This window comes from Rhinolophus hipposideros (genome assembly GCF_964194185.1).
Source record: "Rhinolophus hipposideros genome assembly, chromosome: 22".
Classification (NCBI taxonomy): Eukaryota; Metazoa; Chordata; class Mammalia; order Chiroptera; family Rhinolophidae; genus Rhinolophus; species Rhinolophus hipposideros.
The window spans coordinates 29,494,625-29,520,740 of NC_138068.1; the positions used below are offsets into that span (position 1 = coordinate 29,494,625).

Here is a 26,116-nt window from a genome sequence, read left to right on the forward strand (position 1 = left end):
TGATAATCATCAATTTTGTCCTCCAAAATGTTTTCTTGTGAATTGTGACATTCTTTCCATTGTTGTTGATGCCTTGAGACATAGATGGGATGTGATAAGTATTTGATGACAGATAAATTAAATGAAACAATAAATGGCCTTGAAAACAAGCTTGTGCCAAAAATAAAACAAATGAGTAAGCTTAATAGAAATTAAAGTAGTGCCCGCAGAGAAAATTGGTTCTGAGAGGTGTTTGTAGGACTTATCTATTTTTTTGCTGAAGAATTATCTATGTGAGAAAATTCTGAGACTGTTTCTGCTTGTCGGTTGGAAATCAATGGATGGTTTAGCCATGACTGTGTATTAGGCAAGTCAGTGCAATGTGTTGTTCTAGTACTGGTTCCTGAGTGGCAATATACAAATGAGCAGGTCCAAATCATATCAGGAGCTTATCAAAAATCAGATTCCACTTCGTCAATATTGTCAACTACAGCATTCATCAGAATCACTTGGGGGGTTTGTTAAAACAGATTGTTGGGTCCTACCCTGAATTTCCAATTCAACAAGCCTCTTGTAAGGCTGGTGATGCAGGTACTTCTGGTCCCAGAACCGCACGTTGAGACCCACTGCTTCATACCTACATTGAGACTCCAAGATTTATCTTCAACAAGTTCCATACAATTTTGATGGGCCACCTAGTTTGTGAAATCAGATCAGAGCAGTGAAAGAACACTCAGGCAGCATTCAGTTTGGTTTAAGGTAGGGATTAACTTGACAGAACTGAGGAAGTAAAAGTGAATTTTAATGGGAGATAATGGCTTTGGGGCCCAGCTACAACCACTGCCATCTGACTTTCTCCAGTACTCCCCATCCGTAGTACTCCAGAAAATAATAGTAATGTAAAAATTAAAATAGCACCATCCACCAAGCACCCACAATGTGGCTATACACTGTGCTAAGCCATTTACAGGAATTGCTCAATTTAACCCCTATTATAACCACTGAAGTTTGTTACTATTGTCAGCCCATTTGACAGATTAAAAATCTTACCAAGAAGTTGACTTTCCCAAGGTTCCACAACTAGAAAGTCGTGCAGTTGTGATTTGAAACTTGGTCCTCCGACTCCAGAGCTTCTGCTTTATAACCATTGTGCAGATACCTCCAGTAATTCAGACTTCAAGCCAAGGTTATTATAATGACCTCACATCTACTCAGAACACACAGCCAGCTCCTTCATTGTGATGACTGGCATACTGTGCCTCTCTCTTTTTATTTCTTTTTATTCTTTTTTCAGTTATAATTGACATTCAGTATTATTTTATATTAGCTTCAGGTGTACATCATAGTAGTTAGACATTTATGTAATTTATGAAGTAATTCCCCCAATAAATCTAGTACCTATCTGGCACTTTACTTAGTGCAATATTATTAGATTGCACTATTAGATTGCAACATTATTAGATTGCATTATTAGATTGCACTTAGATTGCAATATTATTGACTATGTTCCCTATGCTGTATTTTACATCCCTGTGACTATTCTGGTCCTCTATCCATTTGTTAATCGGATTTTTTTTTTTGGTGTTGAATTGTATGAGTTCTTTATAAATTTTGGATATTAACCCCTTATCAGATATATCATTGGCAAACATCTTCTCCCATTCAGTAGTATGGATATCTTTTTCTTTGCTGTGCAAAAAGCTTTTAGTTTGATGTAGTCCCATTTGTTCATTTTTTTCTTTTGTTTCCCTTGCCCAAGGATATATATACATATATATGTATATACGTATGTATACGTATGTATATACGTATATATGTATATACGTATATACATATATATACATATGTATATACATATATACATGGATATATGGACATATACATATACATATACATATACATATGTTGGAGAATTTACTGCCTGTGTTTTCTTCTAGGAGTTTTGTGGTTTCAGGTCTTACATTTAAGTCTTTAATCTATTTTGAGTTTATTCTCGTATATGGAGTAAGAAGGTGGTCCAATTTCTTTTCTTTTTTTTCTCCTTTTTTGCACGTATCTGTCCAGTTTTCCCAGCACCATTTATTGAATAGACTGTGCTTACCCCATTGTATATTCTTGCCTCCTTTGTCATAGAATAGATAACCATATAGGCATGGGTTTATTTCTAGGCTTTCTATTCTGTTCTGTTGGTCTATGTGTCTGTTTATGCCAAAACCATGCTGTTTTGAGTACTATGGCCTTGTAGTATAGTTTGATATTAGGTAGCGTGATACCTCAAACTTTGTTCTTCCTCAAGATTGCTTTGACTCTTTAGGGTCTTTTCTGGTTCCATATACATTTTAAGATTATTTGTCTAGTTTTTTTGAAAAATGTCATTGGTATTTGCATTGAATCTATAGATTGTTTTGGGTAGTATGGACATTTTAACTACTTGTATATTAATTATTCCTATTCATGAGCATGGTATGTGCTTCCATTTATTTGTAGCTTCTTCAATTTCTCTCTTCAGTGATCTATAATTTTCCAAGTACAGGTCTTTTACTTCCTTGGTTAAATTTATTCCTAGGTATTTTGTTTTGATGCAATTGTAAATGGGATTTTTCTGATAGTTCTTTGTTGGTGTATTAAAATGCAACCAATTTCTAAATATTGATGCTGCATCCTGCTACATTACTGAATTCATTTATCAGTTCTAATAGTTTTTTTGATGGAATTTTGGGGTTCTTTCATCATACCTGCTTTATTTCATGTACCATGAAATTTACTCATTTAAAGTGCATATTTCAGTGGCCTTTAAATTGTGGATTTGGGTTTCAGATAAAGCCGCAGTGCCTTTGAGTACACATGAGTGGGCCTTTGTTAAGAAGGCAAATGCCCAAATGTCTTGGATTTAGAACCAAACAAAGTTTATTTTATGGCTATCTGGGGACATCCACAGTTTACACAACATGCCTTTAACTAACATATATATCAGAACTTTCCATCAACTACATTTGTAATAACCAGAAATTGTTCTCCTAGGAATTCTTTTGACTGAAAGGCATACATAAATGTTAGTTCTATCTTTGGTTCGGGTTCTGAGTTATGAATAGGACTTTTAGGCTAAATTAGACAAATGAAAATGTAATTAAAAATAAAGTAGGCCCCAAGTAAAAAAGGAGTATTTGGGTGATGAAGAAAATTAAACAAAAAGTATTTCATCTCCCAAAATTGCTTTAGGAATTAAGTACAAATGTGTTTTGGTTAAGGATAGTACATTTCAAATGCAAGCACTCACAGTTCAAGGTTCTAGAGAGAAGCCATGGTATTGATAAACTCCCTATTAAATGTTCATTAAAAATTAATATTTGCAAAATGTTGATAAACACTGGAGATAAAGATGAAGAAGATATCATCACCACACACTCAGGGAGCATGTATTATAAACAGTTATATTGCCATGTGATACATGAAACAATAAAGGTATCGATAAATTGATATGAAAACACAGTTGTGAGAACAATTTGCCTAAATGGATAAACTGATAAACACCAAGAGAATAATTTTGATGTAATTATTTATATTATTGTGGAAGGCATAAATGCATACCAAGTAACACAGACTCTGTAGCTTCAAAGATTTTTGCATACCTATCCAAAAAAGATCTTCATCCTTAAAGCTCTACATCCAAATAGCTCTGCAGCCTGGTTGCTCCAAGTGTGGCCCCCAATCACATGGGAGCTTATTAAACATGCAGAGTCTCAGGACCCAGCCTGACATGCATTCTAATAGGAGTTTCAGGTCACTTGTTACATGTTCAAATTGAAGAACTCTTTTAAAGCCTATGGATCCTTATCATTGTTCAAAATGTAGTTTTGAATAAGCTTAAAATTCCTTTTAGTTGAAATAGGAAATACATCATGCTCTCCACTATTGACAGCCTGATCATTAAGCTGGATGGGTATCTAATGGTGTCAAAGGCACAGGTCCTATGGAATTCCCACCAATAGAAGAAAATGGTTTATTTCAGGTAGAGGTGAGTAAAAATAAAGATGTAAGTTCCCGACCCAATTCAAATTCTAGTACCCCCTGACATTTCTCCATAGATATCATGAGGGTCTCTGGACTCCAGCTAAGGACCCCTATTCCAGGGAAGACCTTCAGGGTTGGAGAATCAGCTCTAACTTGTTTACCTATTTTCATTAAATAGGTAAATCCTATTTAGGTTTTACCTGCCTAAATCAACCTGCCATAGGTTGATCCTCAGTTTTGCCAGTACCATTAAGGTTAGGTTATACTTTTAAAATGACTTTAGTAAGTGAAGGAAATTCTTAGAGGAGCCCCACTGAGGGTTCTTGATCATTCTCAGTAATTATCCCTTGCAAGACATTCAAGGCTAAGTACCCTCAGCCTAGTGAGAAAGGATTTTGTGGTGATGTCCATGGGGTCGCTGCTCAGTTGCATCTATGTTTCGCCCTCCATTTTGTCTTGTTTCTTTTTCCTCCTTCTTACTGGCTCCAAGAAAAGATTTCCTCATTTTCTCTCACAGGCGCCACACTCTTTATCCTTTGCAGAGGCTTGTTTTGTTTAGCTTTGCTTTGCTTCCTATCTTTACTCCTCTTTCTCATGTTTTAAGTCTCCCACATGTTCTAATCTCCTTCATTTCTGCCTTCCTTCACATTGATTTTAATGTCTCATAACCAACATTAGTACCCATCCTCCCAAGTTCCCCAAGTCTCTGCCAATTCCAGTGTTTCATCGTGAAAGCTCTGGATGAATATTGATCAGCTGTGAATAGATGGCCCATCATGATATGAGTGGTGGTGAGTGTGGGTCTCATGTGAAATGTCATCATTTCTGGCCAGTGCTTCCTCACTGAGTAGCTAGTTATGTGACCACTCTGAGCTTCAGTTTTCTCATTTGTCCAGTGAAGATAAGAATTATCGTCACCAAAAAAAAAAAAAAAAAATCCTTATTTCATTGAACTGTAAGAAGGAATAATGGATAATGTACACAAAACATTGTTTTTACTGTAAGCCTTTTTTACAATATATGAATTGGCTAGGAGATCTTGAGTTCAAATATAAATGTGTATTGCAATTTTTGACATCCTGCTACAGTCTGAGGGAGCTCATCATTCTTCTCTTTGATGATTCTTGTCAGCACCATTTGCTGTTGCTGCCTGTTTAGGAGTCAACCTTAAATTTTCTCCCTTCTGTGGTCACCCGGCTGAAGCATGTGCCAGGAGTAATTGTCGTGTCAGGAAGTATCTCCACTGTCCTTGTGGTAGTGTTCTCTGTCTTCCTCCAATAGTCTGACTTTATCGTAGGATCCTTTTTCCTGATAAATAAATGATTTAGCTTGACAAAAAAGAAAAAAGAAAAAGAAAACCGGCTTTCCATTCTTCACCGAACAAGAAATGACAAATAAATAAAAGAATTTAGTAGAGAAATAAGGAATATAACAATTGTCGAAATGTGTTCTTGTCGGTTTTCCTAATCATCATTAGGTAACCCTAATGGAGTCAATGTTATTCTGTGTGTGTGTGTGTGTGTGTGTGTGTGTGTGTGTGTGTGGTTAGAAGTGGTATTGATCTTAAATTCTATTGCTTTAATTAGCTGCAAAAATAAGCATATTTCCATGTGTGTATTGGCTATTTGTATTCCTTTTTTCCACAAACTGCATCTTCACATCCATTGCCTATTTTTCTGTTGGATTATATCCTATTCTATGGATCCATAGAATTCATACTGTATCTTTTCATTTATTATTTTAAGATGTTGGACCAGTTAGAGAGTATAAAGTATGCTAACATAATCATTCACTCACCCAAAGTTAGTGAAGATTTACTGCAGTTCTCATCCTGGGGGTGGGATTCCATGTGGACCACGCCTAAATGTGGTCCCTGCCCTCAGGGGTTAGAACACAGTTTGTGAAGTCAGACCTTCTTTATGTTGGCGTTGTTGCATTACAAACATCCTAAAAACTTACTGGCTTAAAACAACCATTTAGTTAGCTCATGATTCTGTGTGTAGCAATTTGAGCTTGATTTTAACTGGATGATTCTTATAGTCTTGGCTGGGCTCATTCATGTGTCTTTGGCTCAGCTGCCAGTCACCTATGGGCTCGGCTTCCGGAGGTCAGCTGAGTCAACACAGATGAGTGATCTACATCTCTCATCATCCAAAAGGCTAGCCTGGGCTGCTTCATATGGAAGTTGGAAAGGCATCCAATCGACAGGAAGTGGAAGGGGACAAGATCTCTTAAGAGATCTTGTTTTTTCCTCCTTCTCTGACCAAACCAAGTAAAAAGACTTGCCGAGATTCAAGATAGAAGGAAATAGACTCTATTTTTTGAAGAGGGGGGCTGCAAGTCATGTTGCAAAGAGCATGGATACAGAGAGCAGTGGAGAATTAGGACATTTTTGTTGTTGTTGTTCAAAATCTACATGTGAGGTTCAATAAAACAATCCAGGGGAACTTAACACAGTGCCCAGAACATAGCCATCATTCTTTACCAAAGGACAATTTGCACAGGATTTAGGGTAAGGAGACATGACTTCCATTTTTCGTTATATAACTTTAGCTAAAGTAGTTCACCTCTTGAGTGTTTGTATTCTATTTTCTAAAATAAAAAGTCTGTACAAGAATGCTTGTTAAGTTTCCCTTAGCATGCTGGTTTCAATTAAATTATAGAATACAGAGGTGATTTAACTCTCAGACCTTTTAAAATAATAAGTAGGGAATTCAGTTTAAAGCAATATACTTTTCAACTTTGGTTTTCCTTTTGTATATGTGCACAATATAAATTTTAATGTGCCAATTGGTGACTGTTTAGGTAACATTAAAGGTGAAAAAAAAGGGCAGTGAACAGAACCATCCCCAAAGACAAAGTAAATAATAGTTATGACTTGTGTCAACTTAAAGATGCTTAGGGAACACAAGAGATTCTGCTGAAAGGAAAGTTCCAAAATAGAATCCGTAAGTCTGATAATTTAGTTTGTGCCCTCTGGAATTACAGGACTCATTGCATTCCATCTGGAATATATATATATATTCCACACACACACACACATATATATATATATATACACACACACACACATATATACACATATATACATGTATACATATATGTATACATATATACATATATAGTAAGTGAAACTTCCTTTATCATGAAAGTCATTTTTATCATTAAAATAAATATTTCATAGCCATAAACCCTTACTTTTCACAGTAGTTTAAACCATCACTGAATTCTAAAAACACTTATAACCATAGAATAATATAATTTTACAATTTATCAAAGAAACTTTATAGATAATTTAGATGTTATATTTTACTAGTGAAGAAACAAGGCCCAGAGACTTGAGATAGCAAAGCTCCAAGCATCATCTAGGCTGATAAACTAGATAGAACAATGAGAACCCTTTTATCAAATTTCTTGAATTTTTTTATAGCTTGAAGATATTTCCAGTTGATAGGTTCATGAAAGAATACCTCAAAATATCCAAATCAAGGGTGTGTGTTACATTGATCCATTTACATTTTCCAGAAAGCTGAAAAGCTGACATTTACCTAGGCAAAATTTAAAAATGGAAATTTTAAATGTTGTACATTCACTGGGTCGATGTATTGACCTTGACTAGGAGTCTTAGTCAGATTTTGACTTTCATTTATTTCTTTGCCCAGCAAGAACAAAAAAAAAAAAAAAGGAAAATTCCAAGGACCCTCTAAACATTTAGTTTCAAAGAGAAAGCTATAAATTTTATTTAGCTATGGAAATTTAAAAAACATAATTTTATAAGTATAAGAAAATATCTCAGGGAACAATCAAGATAGTTGCCCTTTTGGTCTAAGAATTTCTCCTCCTGCTGAAAAGAAAAGGGAGCTAGTGCAGAATGTCAGCTCCACAGCTGGACCATCCACACTAGCTCAGTATCTACTGCTGCATAGATGCTCACTAAATATTGGTTGATGAATGAATTCTTCTCAATTCAAATAGCCAGGATACACCCTAGTATAAACATCCACCTTGTTTATAAACTGTCAGTAATGTGCTTAGTCTACAGATCATTACTTGGTTTAGAAGCATCATAAATTAATTCTTTGTAGAAGAAAAATAATTTACAGTGCAAACTCAAGAGTGGGTGGTTTGACTAGCAAACAAGAAAGAGATGTCTTCTCTGGATATTAGCTGTAGTGGAAGGAAGATGAGTTGTGTCTGAAGTATGAACATTCTATACTTGACTTTTTGCCCATTTTTGGAAATTATCCTTCTTAGAAGAGACTCCAAAGATGCCAAATTCTGTCCACATATTTTTTTTTTTTATCCATTTTGAGCTAGAGTCTAGAAATTATTCTCTTCCATGGAAATCATTCTCTCTCCCTCAAATGACTAAATGAAGTGAAATTGAGCATGTATTTGAGAACAAACATGAAATTATATTCCCCAGGGGCTTTTCTTTTTCACTCCTTACAAGGTTTGGAACATTTATCTACGAGAGTAGTCATGAGTGGTAAACAAATAAGCAAAATTATTGAAATGTGTCTACCCTGGGATCAGAAAAAAAATCATACAAAACTTAAATTTAAATGTTGTTTACTGCATTTCAGTTTATCACATAAGCTCATGGTTTATTTCCTAGAAATTCTAAACTAATCTTTTCTTCTTTTCTATCTTCAGTGAATTTGGTGGCTAATACATGATTGATAGATAGGGTCTTTGAGTACAGCCTATCTTTTAATAAATAGACCAAAAGTGAATGTACTCTTAAGTTAGTTAAAAAGCGTTTCTATTATTGAGTAGAAAATTCCATTTCTGGGTCCTATTTTCACATTTCATGCAATAGAAACCCTGAGCACAGAACTCAGAGGTTCCTATTTGGAGGTTGAACAGTGAAATTTTTTTTATTTTTATTTATTAATTTTTTTGCTCTTGGTTGCAAGCGACAAAAACTCATGTTAGACTAACTTAGACAAGAAGAGTATATACTACAAAAATACACATGGAGGACCACCTAAAAAAGAATTGACTTTCCAAAAAGGAAAAGATAGAGAGATGGAGCCAGAAACAACTCTACAATTCTCTCTGTCACTCTCTCTGTCTCTCTCTCTCTCTTTCTCTCTCTCTCTCCTGTATTTCTTTCTCTGTCTCTGTCTCCCCTTCCCTTTCTTCCCTTCTCCTCATTCTCCTCGTTCTCCTTCTCTCTTGTTCTCTGTTCTTCCCTCTTTCTTCTTTTCAGTCAGTTTCTCTCTCTCTTTCCACATTAGTGTTATTCTTCTGCAAAGCAGCAGATAGGCATCTGCTTGTCAGAAAATGTAGGCACTGACCCCTTATAAGTTATATTTCTTTCTTCAGTGACACGTGGGAAAAATCTTGGGGAAAGCCTTGTTAGGGTCATATGATTGCCAAGCTTGCTACCTTAAACCAATTACCTATGGCCAAAGTCAGGTTATGACTGGTCCAACTTGGATCAATGCCTCCCCTGAACCAATTACCTTGGCCAAAAGATGGGAGTAAATAACACAGCAACTCCCATGGGAACCACATTGGGCACACAGTCATTTCTCAGAAAGCCGAGAAAGTTCTTTCTGGAGAAGTAGTGCTGGGTAGAGAAAACCATAGATGAACACAATTCTCTCCTTTTTTAGGGTAGGAAAGAGATCAATTATTGATTCATATATATAATCCCATTGTCAATTTAATGTGAGTCTGACAATAAGGGCATATTATTAACAACGTCATGATATTAATCATTCTCTTTCCTGGACTTTGAGTAGAGAACATTTAAATGAAAACGGTAAATGTTGGAATGGCAGAATTACAGTAAAAGTGATGGTCTTTCGAAAATATCTGGAAAGGTGGAATGTTATAGAGAGGGGTCTGTTGTACGAGAGAGTAGGGGAGACCAAGGGGAGCTGAGCACAACTAAAGGACATGTACATATGTGTCCTATTAAACACAAAGACGTTGTCCTTTTTGAACACGTATTCTTTGGGATTCTAGGGAAACAGTATGTTTATTAGTTGCAGGCAAAAACCACATTTAACAAAATATGCCTGGATTTCACAATAAGGCCTTTTTTCCCAAGGGGAAAAAACTTAGCTTCTTAAGTCCCCAAATTATATAGTTTTGAAAGTATTTCCAATAAGACAGCCCACAACTTGGACACTATGCCCCATAGCTATCACCAAGGTCAGGGGCAGTGTGGTTTTAAAATTGAAAAGATTTCATTCACATTTTTTGAGTCTACTGTATGTAGACTCTGGGGTTCCAAAAAATTATTAAGATAAAGAGATTGCAGTAGCGGCATCCTTTTTGGAAGCAATAACAAAGTATATACACACAAAGGTAAATATTGACGAGTATAAGTGATATCTTATAGAAAAAGCCAATTAAGGTGCCAAGGTCTAGTGTTATTTGGGTCATCAAAGGGTACAATCATCAAAGGCTGGCTTGGAAGGGAGAGGGTCATGGACAAGGGGAAATCTTGGCTGATACCCTTTCATCAGAAGGGGTTACAGTAGCACAATCCAATGGAACTTTTTGCAATCGTGGAAATGTTTTATATCTGCACTGTCTCCCATTCTGATGGAAATATCATCAAGGTAGAAAAGTAACATGAGAGAAAGTATAGAAGCAGGGGTGTGCCTGGACAATTCTGAGAGCAAAATACTGCCTAGTCTATTGGGTATGTCAAATGATAATCAGGAAAGAAAACTTAGAGCTGGAGCATAACATATTTGCTGATAGAGAGCCAGTTAAAGATTGAGTACATACAAAAGGGAAGAATATTTGGGATGGAGTAGAAGGACTCAAGAGAGACTGAGGGCAGGAAGGGAATACTTATCCATACTGGAGTTAATGAAAATCTACCCCAGAGCACTGTTAACACAAAACCATAAGATACACGGTGACAGAAGAAATTCAAAAATCTCCATGACTCATTAGTTGGGGAAAGAACCCAGGAAAGAAATAAAAGATAATGTCCAATTTGGAACTGAATGATGATATTTGGTGGGAAAATACATTGACTTGTCTTCTGTGAAAGACAATCCTAAACTTGCTTGTAGCCATCCTCACCTAGAGTTGTTCAAAGGCAGTTGGTGATGCTAAAATGAATCGAAACCTCTAAAAGAGTCAAAGAAGATAATTGCTGGAGATACTATAAATTAAGGAAAGAGTTTTGTATAGAGTGGTTGGCAACTGGCGTGCTGTCAAGAAGAGAAAGTTAAGATTCCCAAACTGTGGGCAAAGGCACCCTGAGGCACCATGTTGAATTCTCAGGGGAACGGTGGGATATTTTACATTTTTGAAGGAAACAGAGCAACATCTCTTGAACACTGTGCAAAGTACTACTGTTAAGTAGTTTGGACCTAATTATTTAATAAATAAATGGAACTGTTCCTTTATTTCTTTCAGCCTAAGGGTGCCATGAGAAAAATTACTCAAATTCTAAGGGTACTGTGAACTAAGAAATTTTTTTTTTTTAATCTTTGGAATAATAAAAGTTAAGTGCTGAGAAATGGCCAATAAGTTTAGTAATGAGAAAGTTTCTGTGATCTTAGAGCAAAATCAGGTGAATTCCAGAAGTGAGATGGTAGGGTTCAAGGATATGGGGGTGGAACATTGTATCTTTGGAAGCAGCAGTTCGTCTTCCATTTTAGAGATAGAAATGAAAGGAAGGACAAAGATGGAACAAAAGTTCAGGGTTCTGGGAGGATAAGGAAAAGAGAGAATGTGTTTTTATGCAAAGGGAATGTGTCCAGTGCAGAAGAAAGTTTGAGAGTGAGAGCACAAAATGAAATGGTGGATTAGTCCCTGCCACAGGTGGAGAAAACAGGATGGAAAACAAAGGCAAGAACCTTTCTCTTGGAAGGAAGGGTAAGGAAACCAAGTTAAGAACTTTCAGTGTGGTCTATTAAGACTCGCATGTGTGTTTTCCCTCTCAGCTTTCACAACCTCCCCAAGGTTGTGAAATTTGTATTTCTCACAAGAGAAATATCCTTGTGTCACAAGTGAGGAAGCTGGGTTTGAAGTAATGGAGAGAATGCAGAGAAAGTCCCAAAGATCTTTTGAGGCAGAGAACAGGGAAATTAAGAGGGTGTCTTAGTCAGTTCAGGCTGCTATGACAAATTACCATAGACCGAGTGGCTTAAACAGCAGACAACTATTTCTCACAGTTTTAAAGGCTGAAAGATTAAGACACCTGCAAATTTGAGGTGTATGGAGAGCCACTTCCTGGTTCATAAATGGCTGTCTTCTCACCACATCTTCATATGGCTGAAGGGGCTAGATGCTGTCTGGGGTCTCTTTTATAAGGGCACTAATCCCATTTATGAGGGCTCCACTTTCATGACCTAATCACCTCTGAAAGGCCCCACCTCCTAATACTATTACACTGGGAATGGGATTTCAATATATGAGTTGGGGGCAGTGGGGGACACAGACATTCAGTTCATAACAGAGAGCTTCTTCTAAAGTCTCTCATCTTCTTCAATAATCTAGACAGCCCTTCTCAAACTGTAACATGCATAAATGTCTCCTGGGAATCTTGTTAAAATGTAGATTTTGATTTCAAGTTGACCTGGGATAGGGCCTGAGAATTTGCATTTCTAATGTGATCCCTGGCAATGCCAATGCTGCTGGTCCATGGACCACGCTTTGAACAGCAAGATCTAGAAAGTCAGTTCATCAGCTCAAAGTTTCTAGGGTAGGGCCTGTTATTTAGTGGGTGCTTGATAAATATTTGTTGGTTTGTGGCTCACTTGAATAGTTTAGACAAAGCTGTGTGTTCTGGGAGCAACAGAAGAGGGAACTAGTTCTGAGAAGAGTGAAGAACAAGTGTAGAGGGTCTGTGGGAGGGGCAAATAGGAAAGCCAGGGGATGCAGGAGATAGGGAACTTTTGGGGAACCTTGAGAGCGTGTGGTACTGGCAATTGTGTGGGGGCTAAAACCAAATCAAAATAAAAGTCAGAATTGAGTGGGTAGAAGGGCTGTGAGATCTCCAGCTCAAAGGCTTCATTGACTGGATATCGATGCTGCTTGGATGAGGGCAAGAGGTGGTAGGAAAGCGATAAATGTGAGCAGGTGCTGGCATAATCAAGAAAATAAGAAAATGCTCTGACATCAGAAGAATGATAGCGATGACAACAGGGAAACAGAAGTATAATACCATTGAATTCAAAAGCATTGCTGGGAGATTTAACAATGGTCAGTAGAATGAAAACAGGCCCACCGAACCAACCCACCCCAACCCCCAAATGTAGCCGAGTATCCAAATCATCTGTGGAGATTTTTAAAATACTGATTCCCAGGCCCTGCCCCTAGACATTTAGAGTCCATAGGCCGAAGAACAGACCCTGGAGTCTGTACTTTTAAAAAGTTGCCCAGAAGTATTTTGATGTTGTAGCCGACGTTGGGGACCCCTGGAAAATGCTCTGTAACTCTTTGGGGTGAATTGGAGAGAAGCAAGTTCCCCTAGAGAAAGAAAGATGCCGAGTGTACACCCTCAGCTGAAATAGAGGCATTGAGGGAATCCGTGAGGAAATTACCAGAGTCTGCACACCAATTTAACACCCAGACAGCCTGATAAATGTCACTACAGCACTGTACTATTTCATGACTTCTGTAATTGTGGCAATCATGATCAGCAATCTCTTGAATGATCAAATAAGTTTTCCGCTGGCCCAGCCCCAGTTAATATTGTTCGGATTTAATCTACTTCACAGGCGAATGCATCAAATTTCATGTTCATGTTAAGTTAATGTGGATTCTTTATTGGATTCCTGTAAGAGAATTTCTCCCTTGACTTCTTTTATTGTCTTAGTTAAGAAAGAGGTTTTTTTTTAAAAAAAATAATTTCTATAGTCATAATAAAAAGGCACAATGGGAAAGTGGTAAGGGCCACAAGTCTGATTTATTTGGGTTGGTACCTAGCTCCGTCGCTTACTACCTCTGTCCCCCTAATCCAGGCACTGGAGCCCTGTGTTTCAGTGTCTTCCTATGTAAAATGAAGATGATAGCCAACCTCACAGGGCAACTCTTAGAACTGAGTAAGTTAATACATTTAAAACTCTTCAAATTGTCCCCAGCATATATAAATTGTCAATAAAAATGTGCTGGCATTACGATTGTATTGCCTGTCACTAGTGCAGCGCTAGGTTACATAAAACTGGTCAGCTCACCCTGCCATATCTGAGAATGTCCATCTCTGGGGAACAGTGGTGGGCCTTTTACAAGCCTACGCCATCTATTCGGTGTTCAGTAAGAAGGGCTGAGCCCAGTGGCTACTGCGGCCTCTACCAATTGCAGCAGGTGAGGCACGTCTGTTCTTCATATGGAAGAAAGAGAAGGGTTTTATAAGAAAATAGATGCATGGCAATAAAATAATGGCCTTCCTGGTGATGTATTAAAACTTAAGTGGTAGCACAGAAGAGAATTTTTCATGTCCTTTGGAAGTTACCTACACCAGGACATAAACATCGATTTCCAAGATGGGTAACTCATATCATCCATGAAGCAATTAAATAGTAAATGATAGCTGGAAACGAAGAATTATAATTCACAATTAATTATGACTCACATTTGTAGCATACTCATTTTAAGCTTCACAGGACCTCCCAAAGATAAAGGCATCGATAATCTCATTTATAACCAGGAAAACAGAGGTTCAAAAATGTAGGTCCCTTGACCAAAATTATACTTTTAATATTTCATAGAGTGGAGATTGCATCCTGGGTCCACACTGTTGGTTGTCTTCGCACTGAGCCAAGCTGCAGTAACCAGCACAGTAATCTAAGGAATCCTACTTAATCAAAAAGACATAAGAAGAATCTCCTATTAAAACCTAGATAATATGATGGTTTTAAATTATGTCCTCAGTGCCTATGTTAGATGTCTGGCAATTCTAACTATTGTTAAACATCAGTGACAGATGTTCTAACTACAGATACTGTTGTTTGGAGGAGCAGAGGGAAGAGGGTGCTTTGTTTGTCATGATGTAAAACAGCAAACTGGTATTTTCTTTCCCCAGCTTATTCAAAAGTTGACGGACGTTGCTGAAGAATGTCAGAACAATCAGTTAAAGAAGCTCAAAGAAATCTGTGAGAAGTAAGCCTCCATTCTCCTTACAGTGGACTTGTAAATATAAATATACTGAACACACACTGCCATTTGATTTGCCTTTTGACCCCTTTTACTTCCATTTTGACTTCAGAGAGAAGAAGGAATTAAAGAAGAAAATGGATAAGAAGAGGCAGGAGAAGATAACAGAAGCTAAATCCAAAGACAAAAGCCAGATGGAAGAGTAAGGAGAAAGCAGCCCTTCTCCCCCACCTTTTACCTGGGGGTTATTTTATTCTGTATCTTTCTTAATCAGAAAGATCCATCTGTGAAATTTCTCCTCTAATTAACCTTTCATAAGATCCCTTTTGTAAGGTTTTTAACACAGAACTCAAAAAAAGTACAAAAAAGACCTTTGAGATAAAGACTGAGTAAAGAGCATCCCTTAGGAAAAGGCTAAAGATTCACTTCTATTGTCAGGCAGCCTTCCCGGCATTTGGTGGAAACAGCTTCGCTCTTGGGGGAACACAGCCTTTGTCCAGACCTCGTGCATTGTACCTTCCTTGCAGCAGTAATAAGACTGTAGAGAGTTCTGTAATCTGTCATCTGGGAGCCTGAGATTATTGTGTTTGTTGATGCCAGATTAGTTCTAATGATCTATTTGTCATTTGCTTTTAGGGAAAAGACAGAGATGATCCGTTCATACATCCAAGAGGTGGTGCAGTACATTAAGAGGGTATGTTGGTTGTTAAAAAACAAAAATTCAACAGAGTTTAAAGGCCTAATTGGTTTTATTCAGCAATTCATGAACTGGGCAGCATCTCATGCAGTAAATAGAAAGTTGCTCTGAGGAGTTGAACGAAGTGGAAGGTTTTTGTAAGCAGAAAGAGGGTGGGACAAGGGAGGTGATTATTACAGGCAAGGTTACCCTCTCTTAGGGGAAGGCAGGGGGTTTTATCAGGCAGATTATCTCACTAATGTTGAAGGTGGAAATTCCAGACTGTTTGGTTTAATATTCCATTTGTGACAGAGGTTGCAACTGCAATTAGATTAGGTATTAAGTCTTGGTGGGACTTAGCAAAAGTGACTCCATTTTGGGCCTGTTATTTCTTTTTAACACGGTTAATCCCTCTCGCCTTCACAAACCATGTGTGAATGTTTGGCAAGCACAGTGTGAGCCTCTGGAGGGAAATGCCATGTCTTCTTGTATCTGTTTATCACTGGCACCAAGCAAAGTGGCTTCACAGAGCAGGCACTCCTTAATTAATGTTTCTGCAAGTGTAATTGCAAACTTGTATATGAAAAGGCTCATTTAAACATAGACATCAAGAATCATTTCCACATGAGGAGCGCAGAAATATGATGTCAATGGGAGATTCCCCAAAAGAACTGTTAGTTGTCATCAATGGTAGAGAAGATGACAACCTCCAAAGGCCATTGTATTTTTCATTTTCATACATTTTTAAAAACTGTTATTATGGAAATTTTCAAAATTAATAAAAATGTAAGAGTAGTGTAATCCATTGATCACACCATCTTCACTCCTGTGTACCCATCACACTGCTCCAACCCTGACCAATCTCCTATACCTGTAAGGGCAGTTCTTGACCAGGGTATGAAATAATTAAATGTATACCAATAATTAAATGTATGTCTGAACAGCTTTCAGTTTTTTTCTGAAAACATTCACTTGAATGTTTAGATAAAAATGACTTTCTTTGTAACTTTCTTATAGTTAGAAGAGGCACAAAGTAAGCGGCAAGAAAAACTTGTAGAGAAACACAAGGAGATACGCCAACAGATCCTGGATGAAAAGCCCAAGGTAAACTGAACTGAATAATAACACACAATAATTTCATCTTCTCTCCATTCAATTAGAATAAGACTCCCCTAGTTCATGTACCTTGCACACAATCTCAGATCAGTTCCCGCATGTGAAACTCATGTATCTTTTTCAATGATGGTAAAAAAAATCTTTATAGCCATACTCTGTAAGCTTTTATCATCAACTGGTGAGGTTTACAAATTGCAAATACACAGAACCCAATTCCAGAGGTGTGGTTTTATTTGGTCTGGGGTGTAGTTCAGGCATAACTATTTTTTAAAGCATCGTGGTCCCTCTCCCCTGCCAAGATAGGGAGAATTAGAGAAACTAGCTCAGCCTCTTCAGCTTTAAGATGCAATATTGTAATGGCAGACTCTGTCCAGCAGAGGGTGTCCTGTATCAATATCACCCTGTTTTCTACCTAACAAAATGTTCTCATAAACCAGATAAAAACAAAGAAATTTCCCCTATAATAATAGTTTATTGGGGCTCCACTTTAAAATTACCTGTGCTTATTGTTTGGTCCAAATCAATGTTTAATGAATATTAACTTGAAACGAACTGAACATAAATAAAATACTTTTAAGTTAGCAAATAGCATCTCAGCTTTAGATTATTCCATCCATTTTGATTCATGAAGTAATATTTTTCTCTTTGTGAAAAATGTGCTTTTCAGTTTTCCTGTCCTTCAATCTTCAGTTTAAAATATCTACTGTAAAAGGTACTGCTGTTCTATAAGAGTATTTTTTAAACCTATAAAGCTCTAAAGTGTTTGTTTTGTTTAATTATATAGTCTACTCATTAATTTACTTCTTATAGATTTCTTGTGGCTAATTCTAAATATATCTTTGGGGTTATTTATGCTCTTCTCCTTTCACATTTATTAGCTAAGACATTTATTTAATATTTTTGACTCCTAAAGTTTTAAGCTTGGCAATGTAAATTCACAAGCAGTAATGAAAACCCAAGAATTATTAACTACTTTAATATGCTTTTATGTTTTTCATATAAATATACAATTTAAATATTCTTAGTCACCCTCTCAGGTTTATTATGCATTATAATGTAAAGTAGAATAATTACATTATTATGTAAAGTAGAATAAATTTTAACATAATTTTAGAAATTGCTCTGATTTTCATTTAGGATTGATCCTTTAAAAATGCTCAAATACTTGGAATAAAAGGTCCAGGTTTGACTGAAATTTAAGAAACACCTTAACAATAATCAATCCCAGATGATATATTCAAATACATACCTTTTCAATCCATGCTGTCTGAATTCAAGTTTATCATTACTTTGTACTGACATAATATACTTAGATTATGGCTGATATCTCACTAGTCATTTTTTGTATTTCTGAGAAATCTCTCTTGGGAAATGTTATTCCCACAGAGTTTCATTTTGCTTTGTTTTGTTTTGGTCCAAAAATGTCAACTACTTTACTCATTGATAAAATACAATCACAAATATGTTTTAATTATACAACTCTCAATATAAATAACCCTACAAAGATTTTATGTTACTGCTCTAGGTCATCATGATTAAAATCAACTTTACACCTCTTAAATTTCCTCATTGGATATAACCAAACATTAGAACTTATAACTGTCGGACAATTTATCAGTCAGGATGCATTCAGCAGCAACTTTACAGAAAGCCCAATTAAAATTGTCTTGAACAATAATTAAATTTAGTAGGTCACAATACTGGACGTTCAGAGATATTGCAGTTTGTAGAATGGTTATATTCGTGGCTCAATGACTTTATCAAGAACACAGGTATTTTAAGAAATTCTACCATACCGTCTCAGTTTTTTCCTTTTCATCCCCAGGCTGTAAACCCATAGTCACAAGATGGCTGCCATAGCTCCATGCCTCGCAATCCTAAATGAAACTATTCAAAGACAGAAAAAGGAATGTCTTTATCGTATAACCCTTTATAAGATTGAGGAACACCTTCCTAAATCTCCAAAATAAGCTTCCCCTTGTTGGCTGGACTTGTGTCATATGTCCATTCCTAAACTAGTCATGTACACGAGAGTGTACTTTTCATGATTGGCTTAGAGTAATTAAGGCTCATTCGAAAGGGTGGAGGGAGTCCAGTTCTCCTCAATTCCATGGTCTTCAGGTACCTGAACTAAACTGTCTTCTTATCAAAGAAATAGAGGTGAGATAGCAGTTGGATAGGTAATAAACGGTGTGTGCTATCATATTTATAGCAATTTTTCATATCTTTTTTGGCCCCTTCAAAAGAAATCTGAAGTTTGTCTATGAATTTTCAGTAGTTCTATTGCCTTCATTTTTTTTCTTTAAATAACAACCACTATGATTTCTCTTTGCTTTTCATCCACGAGTTTCTTATGATCCTCTTATTGTGTCTGGATTTGAAGTTTGCCCTTGAAGATTGTTGGCTCTATGTCAAACTATTTATGGAGAGGTGTTCTTCAGGGCTTAGAAATATTGTGCTTTGGAACCATGACTTTAATAATAAAATAAGAAATCATTACTATTAATATTGTAGGACACAACGGCTAATCAAGGGAAATGACCATGACAAGACAGAGCAATAATAAATAGTGCAGTAAAACAATAAGATCAAGGGTAGGTCATGTGGAGAAATATCAAAGCACAGGACAGCAAATGTAGGCAAATAAAAGACCATAGCAGTCAGTCACAGTCTTGGATTGCTAGGTTTGGACCAGAAATAGAACAGCACTAGCTTTGAAATAATCCCTCTTCACATTCAGTGTTGGAATGGCCTTTGAACATGGCATAGATATGAGTGAAATCAATAAAAGTAGAAACATAATAGAAAGAGGAGCAACTCAAAGACTTGAAACTGACCAACAGCATCTATAAAAGAGGTTAACTGCGTTAGCTCAATTCAGTCAGTAAGACGTGAAGGCAAAGTGATTTTATGGCATCTAGAAATTTATGAACTCTACCATCACTGAATGTTGGGCAAGGAAATTGTATTGACACTCTAGTAGGTAATATTAAAGATAGTTGCAACCTTCTTATGAAGACGAAAACATGCCAAATTTTGCCAGATGTTACTAAAGGGAATAGAATTCTTCCTTCAAGCATTTTACAAGTGGGGTGAGTAGTTTTCTAACTAGAAACCAATAATGGCTAATCTTTCGCTTCCAGCAAAAATACACACTATGTGATTTCATATTTCTTCCCATTTGTCAGTATTCTTCATCATGATATTGTCAAATAAATCATTTACTTCCACTTCAACCACTTATTCTAACTAATGTAATAATGTATTCTATGTTCCTAACCTCCTCCTAAATAGGTAAGAAGTTCTTTTTACATTCCTATTTTCTCCTACTATTTTGAATTGTTCTAAACCCCAATCACAATCTGTATAATTTTCCAAGCCTTTGATCACCAAACCACTAAATTTAAAAGTTAACAAAAAAGTGTAAAAAAAAAAATTTTAACAAGAGAAATTTGAAAAGCCAATTGTTGCAAAACAACAGTTCTAATGTGGCAAGAAGTTTTGGTTGGAATTAGAGCAAGATACATATGAAGATTAATTCAAAGTACCTTTTATGCCACCATGCATTTGTGATCTGGAAGGATCAATTCAAGTTCCCAAAATTTTTACCATCCTGCAACAGAATAGTCATAGGACAATGTGCCTTAATCAAAACCGGATTAAAAATCCATGTCATTTCCACACGGACCAACAACTTCCATCCTGCTGGTTCATGTTTGGTAGGGGTCCAAATTTGGCCAGCCACAATGTGAAATTTATTTTAGAATGTCCCACTTTGTGACATGCTCCTGGACTTTCTCATATGTAGAGTCCGTTGTCTTTTTCCCAATACAAAAGTCAATGAGTGTATTCTTTTTATGTGTAATTTTTGAGGATATTGTGGAACATGAAAGTAAAGGATCCCTACAGGCAACTTATACAATAGATAAATATTTGGCCCTCTATTGGACATGAAATTACATTGTGCATTCCTGTCCATAAGTTCCATTGAAATTTATTAAGTTATAAATTCTCTTAAAAGAGACTATTCAGCTCCTTTTCAGTAGGGTTCTAAATTCTGGAGAAATAGTCAGCTGCATGTTTCCTGGCAGTGAAATATTGGATTCAGTCCCTGAGAGTATACTGTTTTCAGCTCTGTTCAAGGTGTGTCTTTTTATGAAATCTCCAGCTGCAGAGTTCTTAAGACGGACGCAGTCTTTCAACTCAGTGACATAATTGGTTTCCTTGGGATTTCCATACCTGGGTTTGCCAAAGTCAATAGGAAAGGGTTTATGTGTGTAAGAGGCGTGAGAAACAATTCCAGAATCCAACTGCGAGTGGAGAGAAACCATACATTTTGTGGTAGTGCTAGACTCTGAATTGATTCATTATAAGGACATTCTGCCTTTTCCCTGAATATTTCAAAGGGATTTAACATGTTGAAATATCGTTAATCAGGAGTTGCCCTGAATCTGCTGTGAATATTCCAAAGTATATTGATCACTTTGCAGCTACAGGCTCTCATTACAAGAATCATCTTTTGAGGGGACTTTTAATGAACTGTCTGCGTAACCTCATAAAACAGTCGATAAATGTATAATTTGCATTTTCTCTGACACTTAATTTGTCTTTGTTGCTTCTTAGAATGGAGGTGTTCTGTTTTAATTTAGCTCATCAGCAAGAGAGAATTCCAGGAACCTTTAGGGCATTTTAATTTATAATCAAAGAACATTTCATCATGCTGGTTCTTTTTTTTTTTTTTTTCCCCTCCACCAGGGGAATATAGCATGATTTTCCTCATTTCCCCTCTGACATCTTTGTAACAGCGAGAGTGACTCATCTCTCTGGGTGAGGTTAGTCTTGTCAGACCTACCACTGGGCCCTGAGAACCCTAAATGCTTCTATTTCAGTTGTGCCTTCACAGTGTTCAGGGAGAAAAGAGACTAACTTGGGCATTTAATGTAAAATCTTCTTTCCTACATGATTCATTTGTGCTACCTCTAATCCTTTGCTACTTGAGGAGGAAATGCAGATTCTCCTTGCCAGTACCTATTGGACCTTCTCATAGAAGCCAGACCACAGAGAGTAAACTGGTTGCCTATTGACTACCTTTTGCTCATTGTCAAGTCCTGGTCAACCCACCCAGTGGGTTTTTTGTTTGTTTGTTTGTTTGTTTCTGCATAAGAAATTTCCTTTTCATTTTTATCAATACAAAGAATTGCCTTTGAAAAATATATCTAGTTCTTCATTTTCTTTGGAAGGTAAAAACTTAGACATATTTACTCTCCTGAGCAAAACTAGAACTTTAGAAGAGTTTTAACTCCATTTGTCTCTGTCAATTTATTTTTGAAATTTGTTTTCACTCTACAGACTTCTATACCCATAAGACATGATTATTCTGTTATATAGTCAATATTCATTTAGATTTATACATATTCACAAGCTTCGTTGCTGCATTCTTGTGTCTCAGACTGTTCATTTGAGTCATTACCTTTAATATCCTTTAGAATTTCCTTTTATACAGCCTACCGATGGTAAACTTTTTGGAGTTTTTGTTTTCATTTTTGTCTAAAATTATCTTTATTTTACCTTCAGTCTATAATGATACTTTCAATGGGTATGGAATTTTAGGTTGGCAATCACTTTTTATTATTGAAGATAACATTCCACTGTCCACTGACTTCTCTTCTTGTTGAAAAGTTAACTGTTAATCTTAATTCTTTTGATGATAACTTGTATTTTCTCCCCTTTGCATGCAGTTAGGATTTTTTTCTTACATTTTATATTATTTTTCAATATGTTGAAATATGTGTTTGAGGTGACTGTATGGATAACTTTCATCAGTTGTGAAAAAATTCTCAGCTATCATTGTCCGCAAAATAGCTTCCATCATATTTTTTAATAATTTTCTTTCATCACATTATTTACATATAAAATGACCTTCTTACTTCATCTTCCCTGTCCTTTAACTCTTTTCAGTATTTTCTATATTTTTGTCTATCTGTGCTACCCTTTGGACAATTTTTTTCTGACCCTTTTTCTAATCACTAATTTTTGATTACACCACTATTCAACTCATTCACTGAATTTTTAATTTTGGCTTTTGTATTTTATTTAATTTCCAGAAGTTCTATTTGGTTTATTTTCTAATCTACAATTTGTATGCCTTACTTATTGTAGAGAAGGTTTCCTATGACATTCCTTATCTTAGGCATGCCACAGGCTTTGAGTTTTGGCCTCACCCGACGAGGCTATCAAAAATGAATTCAAATTTTTCAGCATTTGTAAAGGCCTCTCAGGACAAAAGCAGCTTTCCTACTTGTTACCTGTCTAGGTTTGATGTCCCTGAAGTTTCAACTTGATCATTCTTTAAATTTTTGTGATTCTTAGGTTCTGAAAAGAAGATAGTTTGAATATCAAATCCAGCTTTTTCAGTTGTTTTCAATAGAAAGGATGGTTCAAATAACTTAACCAGCCATTATCCGTAATAGAAAGTTCTCACATAATGTTTCTAAAGTGTTTCAATTAGTTAACATCTATGTCACTCAGGTTCAACTACAAAAGCAGAACCAGTGAGAGAGAGACAGACAGAGAGAGAGAGAAAGAGAGAGAGAGAGAGAGAGAGAGAGAGAGAGAGAGGTATATTCAGGGAATTGGCTCATTCAATTGTGGGGGGCTGGCTGTGCAGTTTCCACATGGCTGCCTCCCCATCTAATGCTGATCCTAGCAGGCAAACAGTCTGCAAGGGACAATCATGAGCAGGCTTGATGACTAGAATAATCTGCAGAAGCTGAGATTCTTTGAAACAGAGTTGAAAACACACACGTGGCCTAGGAGTCAGAACAACTAAATACTCAAGGGGAAGGAGAAGTGATTACAGGCTCAGCTGCTGCTTCACCCCATTAAGACAAGTCAACAGATCAGCAATAGTATGTGTGTTACACAATGGCTGTCACCTCCCTCATCAGCCCTCTCACTCTTAAAAAAGCCTCCCTTTAACCCACCCTAACGGAAACATATAGAAAAGAAACCCTGGGAAATGTGGCTCAGCCTTGCCAAGTTGGCACATTACAAAACCATTGTGCTACTGTTTAAAAATTGGAAATGTTCTTATTTAAAGAAACATTTAATTTCTCTTGGAAATTAGATTATATAATTACAGTGAGCCAACATGGAAACAAACCTCTAGAGCTGAGAAGTGGCTGCCCTTCAGGCTTCCATAGCATTCTCGAGGCTGATTTATGGGTTTCTATTATCTACTCACCCCTGTAAGGCAAGCAAGTTTGAGATTTAAAAATTGGAACTGAGATTCCCATGCCATTGATCCCTTCCCCTTTTTTCTACCCCATTAACTTTTTTCTCTTCTCTTGTCCTTATCTTTCTTTCCTAAGGATGAGAAAATGTGAGAGTATGGTGATGGATGTATTGAATGGAGGGAAAGGGATCCAAAGAGAACACTCCCCACCTGCTAGAATAGGGTATATATGTGTTGATGGGGTTTACAGTCTTCCTAGCAAGAGCTGAAGTTAACATAAGGAATAAGATGAAATCCCATTGACTTTCATCTGCCTACCTACCATAAACAAAAAAAGTCCACACACCCATTGATGGCCCACAAAACCTTTGGGCTTAGTGCCTGTTATTGTGCATAATTTATATGAATTTTGCCAATAGTAATTAGATGTTTTATTCCTAATGCATCTCTAGTTTGTTTTTAAAGCCCTGCTTTGGTATGACTAGGATAATGAAATAGTCAAACACACATACCCTAAACAGTTTTTAAAGCACAGAATGTAAAAGTTTAATTGATCACAGAAAACCACTATCTGGTTTTACTATGGCCTTCAACAGTTTAAGGGGAAGGGTGACCAAACTCACATATTTACCTGTAGAATATCCAAAGAGGGAGTGGATTAGGTGGTTTGCAATATTTGAAGCTGTATGTGCATACTAGACAAAAGGCTATTGCAGAAGGGTAAATGCAGAACCACTGGGCTGAAAAAAAATGCTGGAGAAAGTTTCAGTTCAAAATAGAAAAAAAAAAACTGTTTCAAAGGACAAGAGTCACATTCTCTATTGTCCATGTATTGTGACTAAGGCCAAATTAAAGTAACAAACCTACCAGTTGGAGTCTTCCTTATACATTTTCTGTCAACAAAAATCAATTAACATAAGTCTTCTACATTTATTATAATCATTTGCTGAGGATAGTCTTTGAATTTAACAAAGAGATCTTTGAATTTGTAGCTGATTCCAGGCTCAAATAATATTTTCATATTTCCAAGTCTTATCAGTAGAGGTGGTTTTAGGTTTCGCTAACGAATGATCTATGATAGAAGAGTAAACACTTCATAATATTTGTGATAGTTTGGATGTATTCTTCACTACAGACCGTCTGTGATCATCACACATACTTGTATACATTCACACACTCACACACAAACAACTTTACACAATGGGAGGAAAGCTTAGCATGTTTAATCATTTTGCCCTGCTAATTATGCTACTATATGGAAATTCATGTCTAAGAGAGTAGCCAACAGCATGCACATGTTTTGATGACATATAAATAATAGGAAATATATTGTATTCTAGCTTTGGTTTTTCTCTCTTTCCATTTTCTTTTAATCTTACACATTATTTTTTTTTCCATTTTTACAAATTAAATTTATTGGGGTGACATTGGTTAATAAAATTATATAGGTTTCAAGTGTATAATTCTATAATACATCATTCAAGTGTATAATTCTATAATACATCATCTATACATTGCATTGTGTGTTCACAACCCAAAGTTAAATCTCCTTTCATCACCATATATTTGCCCCCCTTTATCTTTTTTTACCTCCCCCCGCACCTCTTTTATCCTCTAGTAACCACTAAATTCTTGTCTGTGTCTATGAGTTTTTGCTTGTTTGTTTGACTTGTTAATTTGTTGCTTTCAGTTTTATATCCCACATATGAGTGAAATCATATGGTTCTCACCATTTTCTGACTTATTTTGCTTAGCATGATCATCTCAAGATCCATTCATGTTGTTGCAAATGGTAGTATTTCATCTTTTCTTACGGCGGAGTAATATATACATTTTTTTAAAATAGTTCTTAAGTCTGGGAAAATACGTAATGAGCTGTTGCAATTCTTAAATTTATTATTGGGTCTTTGTTTCAGATGGAATCAAAAACCTCTAGGGCTTGCAAAGTATTATAAAGCATTTAAGACATCTTTATAATTGTTAAGGTGGTGCACCACAGCCAACACTACTGTTTTCTCTCG

The 26,116-nt window shown here is 36.3% G+C and overlaps 1 protein-coding gene across 5 annotated transcripts in view; it reads left to right on the forward strand.

Annotated features, from left to right (window-relative positions):
• Positions 1–26,116, forward strand: part of PLCB1 (phospholipase C beta 1) — a 675,558-nt gene that overhangs the window by 578,778 nt on the left and 70,664 nt on the right. For all 5 annotated transcript variants that reach the window (XM_081034743.1, XM_081034741.1, XM_081034744.1 and 2 more), the window contains 4 exons: positions 14,999–15,075; positions 15,182–15,271; positions 15,706–15,763; positions 16,763–16,849. In XM_081034743.1, coding sequence (XP_080890869.1) covers positions 14,999–15,075; positions 15,182–15,271; positions 15,706–15,763; positions 16,763–16,849 — 312 coding nt within the window. The remainder of the gene's footprint in view (positions 1–14,998; positions 15,076–15,181; positions 15,272–15,705; positions 15,764–16,762; positions 16,850–26,116) is intronic.